General features: G+C 46.5%; 1 protein-coding gene across 1 annotated transcript in view; it reads right to left on the bottom strand.

The window, feature by feature from the left end:
- VPS53 (VPS53 subunit of GARP complex) overlaps positions 1 to 9,433 on the bottom strand; it is a gene marked incomplete at its 5' end in the record, with an annotated part of 59,567 nt that overhangs the window by 2,067 nt on the left and 48,067 nt on the right. Inside the window, 2 exons of the mRNA XM_010162528.1 lie at positions 1,809 to 1,946; positions 4,079 to 4,148. Coding sequence (XP_010160830.1) covers positions 1,809 to 1,946; positions 4,079 to 4,148 — 208 coding nt within the window. The remainder of the gene's footprint in view (positions 1 to 1,808; positions 1,947 to 4,078; positions 4,149 to 9,433) is intronic.

Raw genomic sequence — 9,433 nt, 5'->3', positions numbered from 1 at the left:
TGGTATGAGCCCAGGCAGGCTGCTGTGTGGTGACAGAACCACGTATGCAACAGGCATCGCCTGAACTGTCATGGTCCTGGGTGGGAGAGCCCTGAAAACATCAGAGAGGAGTGTACTGGGCTGTGCTGCTGTGGGGGTGAAATAGTTGTTCTTAGGGAAAAGACTTTAATGTACAATTTGGAAACAGCAGAGAGTGTGAGCACTGATAAAAAGAGACACCCCACAAGGCAAACGGAACGGCCAGGGATGACCCAGCAGCTCTGGGCTCCTGCACGGAAACCTTCCCACAGAAACACTGGTGGTCCAGCGGGAGCAGGCACTCCCAAGAGCCCTTTTTTCTCTCTCAAACCCAACAGATGGGTGCTGACACCAGTCCCAAACGCTGTGTGTGGGTTACCGAGGCTCAGGGTGATCTATTCAGTCATTACAATTAACAAACCTGCCCCAGCCAAGCACTCAGCCCATCACCCACCGACTACATGGGCATTATTTTGTACCGCGGGGCACTGAATGCTGGAAGCACTGAACACCACAAGCCTATTGCTGTGTAATTACCAGTTACACTGACAGCGAGCCCTCACTTGGGGCTGGCAGAAATGCTTCATGCAGCAGCAGGACAAGCACAGGATGTCTGAAGAAGCAATCACACTGCTCCTGTGGACCAGCGGCACTCCACAGCCTGCACTCCCTGCCCGAGGCGCTTCCTGCGCTGCTTTCATCTCAGTCCAGATGAAGCCAATGTGATGTTAAGGGCAGACAAATTAACTCCCATTACTTTTCTGATTCACACAGAAGCTCTGAGGAAAGACCTGCTTCTGTGTGCAACAGGCACCAATCTTTTCTGCTCTTGTTAGCAGTACCAGGGTATTTTGCTTCAGGTCACTTCTAAGAAAATGTAGACTTGCTTTAATGTAGCTACTAACATCTCAGTTGCCTTATTCCAAAAACATGGAATTGCAGAACTAATTTCTGAATTCAGAACACAAACTCAGCTGTGACACCACCTTGGGCATGGGAGCAAAGCCACAGAGAGCTCAGGCTCCACAGCTCCTCCTTGCCTTGGCTCTGGCTGGCAGCTGCCTGTCCTGCCTGACCCCAGGTCCCACTAATTCACTTCTAGGAACATCTTCACAGCATCGTTGGTGAGCAGGGGACAACCCCATCACCCAGGAGGGTACAACTGCACAACTCCCATGGCTTCTCCTGCGATCAAACCTAACTTCTTACTCCAGCAACAAGGGGAAGGGGAGATTGCTCTGCTTGTTACTTTTTATGAAGACAACACACTGCTTTTGGGTCATTTTCCAGGCACCAGGTCTGGAAAATAAAAAAGGACTCTGGTGAATACAGTAACCCAGACATGTTTGCACTGGCTGTTACACTAGACAGTAAACAGGTGACTCAAGCACGGCTTGGCTCCCCTGCGTGATGGAGTCTGCACAAAGGCCTGGAGTAACCTGAACGGGAGGGTTTGCCCTGCAGCAGACACTTACGGATGCTAGCTCTGATTTTCACAAGCTCCTGAGGGAATCTGGTGCCCCAACTCTCCTAGTAAGCAGAACTTGAGCCCTTGGTTACCTTGAAAAATGAGGATGAAAACTCAAATGCAATGTTAAAAGAGTGTGGGGGCAAAACCAAGGTGAATAAGCCAGTTCTGTAGAGCAGCTGGCAGCACACCCGGACAAGCTCGCGTACGTTCACGTGCAATTGCAGATTGCCGTGTTCAAAGGAAGGGCCCCCTGGAATTTGCTCGCTCCGATTCCCAGTCCAGCAGTCTGGCTGGCAGGTTATCAAAAGTCTTGAGTTACCTTCAGGATCATTTCAGCCCGAGTCATGCCTTTCACCACTATCTTTGTGTAGCTGGCAGGAGCCTTCCTCACCACTTGGGACCCAATGGAGGGCAGATCCAGGAGAACCATCTTCAGAGAGTGAGTGTCCAGCAGCAGCTGCAATAGTTAATCGCATGGTGTTATTCAGGTCCCTTTTACCAAGCTCCATTATCTGCTACAATTCAACATCCTTAGAAGTTTAACACTTCCCACATTGGAAGAAGTCCTGGTAATTCCTGGACTGCAGGAACAGGAGGGATTGACCCATGTAATGACAGTTCAAGGAGACACCATCACCCGTGGCTACGTATCGGCACCGTTCGTTGATTGTAAGAGCGCTGCTGCAAATGACTTATGGCAGCTCAACATCTGGCACATAAGGCTTCGATTTCAAGTCCTCTTCCCCTTGACAGCATAAAGTGAGACAGTCGTGATTACCTGTAGCTGTATCATTATTTAGATCCTGAGGTCAAATGAATTAACACCATGCCTCCTCCAGCACCCAACCACCCACTGTGGCAGGTTCTCTGCATTTACTCAACCACTTGAATCTCTTTTTTTTTTTTTTTTCTTTAAAAAGAAAACTGCAACACCACCATACAGCTACATTAATAACTGCTTAACACCCTGGTACACTCAAACTCACAGCCTGTATGTTGGTTTTTACTAGACCAGCAGCTAAATAAGCAGAGCAAGGAACAGCCTCGAAATTTAGCCTAGACAGACAAGCACTGTCTGATGACAAAATGCTGTGGGTTAGGGTTCCTTAGAGCAAAATCACCCCCAAATATCGCGCTCTTCTGACTGCATGAGGTATGTTTGAAGAGGTGAGACAAGACCAGTGAAGGACAGAAATCTGAAATCAAACTAGAGGAGGAGAAGCACAATTTATTTACCAAGCAGAGAGCGTGAAAAGCCCACTGGGCTGTCAGCATCCCCAGTGCATTTCCTGCAGAAGGGATCTCAGGAGCAGGTGGAAGCTCGTTCTTCTGGAGCGATGCACAATGTTATGGGCACTGCAGAATCCCCAGCAGTCACCCTGAACACGAACATTTATGGTGCAGCTTTCAGCACACGAGGGAATTCAGTTCAAACACAAAGGGCTGAGCTGAGGAGGAGGGGTGGTGGGTCACACCAGTTCAAATCTGGATGCTGCTATCTGCGGCAGCGTATCATCGCTGAGTGCTGCCTGGTTAAAGGTTTGCATGAGATGAACTGATGTCCCACTTATAATGAGACCTATTCACTGTGAGTCAGGCTAATAAAAACCTCCCAGTCTGCTTTAAAGAACCAAATTGGGCCTGTTATTCCAATACAGTAATATTAAAACCTTTTAACATTAGACACAAGTCCACCCTTGGCAACCAGTTAATGACTTTAGATGCCTATTTAAAAAAAGACTTCATTTAATCACTCTCGGGTTAGTGCTCATTGCACAAGATGAGCAGGACCCATGCTTCACTCATTTGCTTTCCATTAAGAAAGAGGAAGGTTTTGATGTAAAGCTCCTGTTTCATTTTGCAGACACACACTGCTCAGAACCCAGCTTTGATGCCTAAAACCCAAGCAGCTTTTAAGGCACCGATTTGAAGTTCACAGCAGTCCCAGTAGGGATGATTCTGCTTTAATTTTTCTGATTTTTTTTAATCAGCCCACAGAGGAGCAGCTGTATGGGCAGGAGACAGCCGAGAGCCTGCCTCATCCAAACCTCATCCTCGCAGCGTAGCAGGGTCCCAGCTCATGGGTATGGCTGGGAGATGGAGGGTCACAGCCCTGCAGCTGCACCCATGGTCTCAAGGTAATAAATACCCTGCGCTGCCCACCCACGTGCAATCCAGGGATGGGGGCTCCTGTCACGGGGCAATGTACATATTTGTGTTGAAATGCAAATAAAAGTGGCAGCAATTCAAGATCTTTCCTTCCCTGACATCGTGTCTCACCATCTCGTGGTATCTACAGCTCTCTAAAAGCACAACAGGAAGGCAGGTTCCTGGGAGAAAACCCCAGACATTGGGTCATCACTTCCCTGGGTCTCTGTTACAGAGTCGCAGAGGTGGGGATGGCTCTTCCCCATCATGCAGCAGCGTTCTGATGTGTGTGTCTGCAACTCCTGAGGGAAGTGAAGCCTGGAAGTACCAGAGTTCAGGACATGTAACTCAGTTCTCTGCTCCTTTTTAACAAAAACTGCCTCAACTTCTTGAATCCAAAACTGATGAAATCTTACAGCCAATGCAATGACTTTTTCTTACCTGCTCTGCGCCCACCATGCTAATAGGTTTGCACTTGAAGAGATGGTTAATAAACTTGGGAATGAAGGAGCTGCAGAGAAGAGAAAGAAAATGACACAATTATGTGAGTATTTGGAGTCCTACAGATTTCTGTGGTAACAAAGCATGCAAAAAAAGAATCCCCACATTGCCTCAATTGGAAAAGCTCTTCAAGATCATTGAGTCCAACCATGAACCCAACACTGACAAGTCCCCGACTAACCCATGTCCCTCAGCACTATGTCTACACGACTCTTCAATCCCTCCAGGGATGGGGACTCCACCACTGCCCTGGGCAACCCCTTCCAGTGCCTGAGAACCCTTTCAGCAAAGAAATTCTTCCTCACATCCCATCTCAACTGCCCTGGGCACAACTTGAGGCCATTTCCTCTTGTCCTGTCACTTGGTACTTGGTTTAACAAACCATGATGCCTTTCCATTTACAGTGCCTGATTCTCAAACTAACTCCAGCCACATTAAGTATATTAAATAACAAACCAACCAACCCCAGGTACAGTTCTTTTGCTTTAATTCATACTGATCTCTAAGTTAATTGAGAAGCTGCACACACACTCTATGTAAATACATTGCTATAATTGATACATGAAGTATTACAGCACGAGGTCAAGAACAACCACACAAACTATTGTACATAATAAAACCAGCAACATGCCAGGATTAGGATAGTTGTTCACAGAGGGGAAATATCTTGATTGTATCCAGAACTTACATTTTACTGCATACTAGTAATTCCATAACATGCATATTACACACTGAACTTGAGGTCCAGCCAAGGAGGTCTGCTGGGCCCTGGACATGCACACAGAAAGGCACTCATCCAGAAAGCTTCTGGCCAACACAATCAAGACAAGAAAAAGTTTTGTGAAAAGGAAAACACCATTACCCTGTTTTATTAACGTGGACTTCAGACTCAGAAAAGTGACGTACACACAACCAGGGAGAATTTGGCAAAGACAGAAGCCCAGCATTCACCACCTTGGACAACGTACTCCAGAGCTTCAACTGTGGTCTTATCTTTTTGCTTCTAGATTTTAGGCTTTGTGGTAGTTCCATTCCTCAGTAGATACTCCCTTCTAGCAGAAGGGCTGGCTGAGCACCTGCAAGACAAGCTCCTGCCCCACCTACTCTGCTGAGCTACAGCACCAGGAAAACTCAGGAGATGAACACCAGGAAAGGAGCCAGGTGAGCAACACAAACTCCATCTGTCAGGACCACACCGCTCATACTCTTCGTCTTCCTTTTGCTGCCCTGTTTTTAAAGCACTCTGCTTCTCCCACACAGCTGCCTTTGGCTGAATGCCTACAAAGTTCACGTTTCCAGGACACTGTCCATGACCTGGTGGCAGGTCTTAGATTTTAATGGCTCTGTCCTAAGTTGATATAAGTTGGTCTGTTTTCTGTCCTTTTGAACGAGGCGCCGTTTATGGTGATGATCTAAATTCAGCGTGGTTTCCCCCTTGCATCTGTCAAGCTATTTGTTTCCTTCCCACGAAGCAAGGAACATGGACAACATCTTGTTTGTCCTGACACCTGTTTTCCAAGTCAGGACATTTATTTTTTGCCCTTTCTCATGGAAGAATGACAAAAGCGTAACTCAGGCACGGAGCACGCCAAGCTGCTGAGCAAATCCAAAGAAATGGTTCAAGGAAGAGTCCTTCCAAGCAAAGGCTCCTTCCCTTCCCCTTCCCTCAGACACAGCCACGACCTCTCTCAGTGAATCATCTTTTCCTGGAGAGGTGTCAAGGAGAACAATTTCAAGCTACTATTGAGAACCAGCTACTGGGCTGCCCCAAATAGCTTTGAATTTGGCCACTAGAGAAACAACCTTGGCAACAAAATATAAATAAGAGAAGGAAAACAAGACCTGTCTCATCTTGCACGAAAGCATTACGGCAGAGATGTACCTTATCTGGTTCAGAGTCCATTTTTCAGGTGTATAACTAATTCCCAGAGGGCAATTAGAGAGTGCCAAGCACAGCTGGAGCTTAGGTGATCCTATAAAATGATCAATGGGTAGCAGCTCTGGAAGCAGGAGCTTGCTACAAGCAGAAGAACACAAGAGATTAATTGTACCTTTGATCTTGCACGTAGGTCCAAGTCTCCCTTCCTCTGTAAGGTCAGATGTGGAGCTAATGCTCATGTTGTGTATGAGAAACAGGGCGAGCCTTTCTTTCTGCAGGGCAGCAGCCAAAGGACCCCTCCCCTCTTTTTTTAAAAAAAATCTTCTTTTCTATATAACCACATGGTCTCCCATAGACAGGATTCTGCCTTGCATGAAACAATTCCCAGGCCCCTCAGGATGGCCACCCACAATCAATGCAGAAGGGTAAAGCGACCTTCCATCCCCACATGCCTGTTATTTCACGCTGCCTTATTGGAAACAGCTTCTCAACTCCAGCAGGACAGACAAGACAAACTGTAAGACCCAAGGGCTGCTCTGGTATTTTTTTCTGGGGTTTTTTTGGACTAATGGAGACCATCAAGAGCAGTTGTACTTAAATGAAAAATTCACTTGAGTCTCTAGCCTAGGCTGGACTCAGTGCTTGGCTCTCAGCATGCAGCAGGCAATCCTGATGTGAATAATACGTGTGTATTCAATGGTAACGCTCTGCATGCGTTTTTGTACTCTAAATGCCTTTACTCCCCACACATCCACAGAGCTAGATTGAATGCCAGAATTCATTTACAGTTTCGGCTGTAAAACTGAATCCAGCAAACCCTCCATAGAAGCAGACAAGTCCCCAGTGTAATAATAAAGCAGTGCAAGACAGATTAGGAACCTAAAGCACAGAAACCACAGCATCTGCAAGGCTCCCATCCAAACGGGAGTGGCTCTGCCAAAGCCTGTGTTTTCCTAATCACCTGCACCGATGATGCATCAAACACAATGCAGACAGAGATGCAACCACAGTCCGTCTGCCCGACAGGAGATGAGCTACTACAGGACATCATTCAAAGCATCCTGGTGTCCCTGAGTCACTGCAGCTGAGAAGGGTTTTCCTTTATGCCACCCTCCAAGACGGTAACCAGCGCTTGCAGGCTTGCCCAGGCTTAGCTCAGCTGCTGCTTCAAAATCTCCAGGAGCTTCCTCATCACCATCTTCCATCTAATTCCTCTCACTAAAAGCAGAATGCAAAGGCCAGAGCAACTGGGAGGATGCCTGCTGCAGTCGCCCACCACGCTCGGCTGTTCCTGATGGACGAGGTTCTTTTCTGGCGAGGAGAAGAACTGTTTGTTTTTCCTGTCTCTCAGTTCTAATCTCTTCCTCATTGAGGTCAGGTCACAGACTTCCCAAACACATCCCGGCATAGCAGCCACGGTTTCACGGCTGTGGTTTTTGATTTCAAAGGATAAAGAGCGAGGTGCAAGGAGAACAGAGCCCCTCACCCTGCCTGCGAGTGCCTCCCGGAAAGCCGGCTGCTTCTCACTATTTCAAGGGACTGAGGGTTGCACATTGGTCAAAACAAAGCAAAAATGACAAATGAGGTTAGAGGATTGATGCAATTTCTGATGGCCATTTTTCTTCTTCCAGACTTGGCTCGGATCCCTCAGTTTTAAATTTAGTGACTTTAGATGCCTTCTCCCCTGTGGTCCTGTAACTCAACACTAGTGCTTTATACAATCCATTAGAGCTGAGAAGTGGCTGGCAGTTCAAAAAGATACAGGCATTAACATACAGGGAAGCACGATGCCTGTTAAAAGGATTTTCAGCCTTGTGGAGCCCACAAAAGGCCAGGTATTTATATTGGGCAGGCCAGCATATTCCATAAGAATTCAGAATTTCAAAAGTACAAATGTTTGTATGCATTAAAATGCCCCAAGTATTTTAAGTAGGTCAGCCCACCCTTACCACCGGGCTACTTTCTCCTTAAAACCAAGCCATACAGAAGGACTCTAAATATCATCCAGCAAAAACAATCTTCAGGGACCAAACTGTCACTTCTACTCCTGATCCACAGCGCAGTGAATTCAGGACTGTGTCTTAATTTTAATGTGCTGTAGATCAGGACTGTAGTTTTATTAGAAAGGTTTTGAAGAGGAGCAGTAGCTGTGCAGGTTTCTGTGCTCTTCTATGGAACGAGCTGTGGTGAAAGCACTCAGCTTAGATGTGAACATTGCTCGAATGTGAGAGCTGGGTATTTTATCCGGAGTTTACTTGGTATGTGCTTAGCAATAAAGTTAAAAGGGAGTCAGCTAAGCTGAGGTATTAAGTGTGTGCTGTGAACAGCTGAGTAAATGGGTTTTTTTATTTATCACCATGTTGGCGATATAAAATTCAACCGTAACCACACAGAAGGCTTAAGTGCAATAAATTTTCACTGAGACAGCATTTCAAACAGTGATTATGGGCAATGTCATAATATGATTTATCAGTAACTGCTCCTTAATGCAAACTAATGAGTACCCTGAGATAGAAAGGGGGAACAAAACTCTCAGGCCAGCCTCCCTGCTGCGAAAGCTAACAGTTCTCAGGAGAGCCTGCTGCATCCTTCCCTGCCGAAGCAGGAGCTGAAGCTCCAGTCTCAAACCCACACAGTAACTGCCAGGCCATACAGTTTATTTTAGGATGATTAGCTTATTACAGATGAATGAGACGTTAAGGTATTTTAGAGTGACACATGATACATACAGTTCTGCTCCCAAGTCTACCAGCAGAGTCACGTGCAAGCCCAAAAGCAGCAGCTAACAACTGGCTGAGTCCTCCCGTGGCTTTTTTCTTGGGGCACTGGTATGCAAAGCTCAGCTGGCCACAGGCAAGCAGGGAAGAGCTCAAAGTATCTTCCTAAAGAACTGAATTTTGGTTTTGGACACATAGCTTCAAAGGTTGGATATCCAAGAGATGCTGGACAGCTGCACCCTCAACCCTGAATCCAGAGGCAAGGGGAATTTCTGTCTCATCTTCCAGTTCTTTCATGCTGCCCAACATTAAGTGACTTGTCAGGAAGACACTTGTAGTATCCCCCAAAACCTGAATGTGTATTTCCCCTCCTTACTGCACTATTTTTGCACAGAAAAGCAGCTTTTAGACTGTGAAGGTAGAATATACTCATCACACATGTCCTCCTTACAGTGCTACAGCTACTAGGAAAGTTACTTTGAGGCAAATGTTGCACCAAATCCCTCAGGACATGGAAGCATGGTAGCCTCTTACCACTGGAAGGAAAGCAGGTTCCCACAGCAAGAGTCATGCCTGCATTCAGATGTTCAAAGACTTTTTTAGATGTCCATCCCCAACCCTTCTGTACTTGGCAAACAGTAGACAGGGATCACAGTATTTTATGGGATGGTTTAGGCATAAAAGGAGGAACCAATCAAT

Source organism: Antrostomus carolinensis, unplaced genomic scaffold (assembly GCF_000700745.2).
Source record: "Antrostomus carolinensis isolate BGI_N321 unplaced genomic scaffold, ASM70074v2 scaffold3012, whole genome shotgun sequence".
NCBI classification, from domain to species: domain Eukaryota; kingdom Metazoa; phylum Chordata; class Aves; order Caprimulgiformes; family Caprimulgidae; genus Antrostomus; species Antrostomus carolinensis.
The sequence above is the reverse complement of the archived record's forward strand: the minus strand, read 5'-3'. Positions and strand labels throughout refer to the sequence as shown.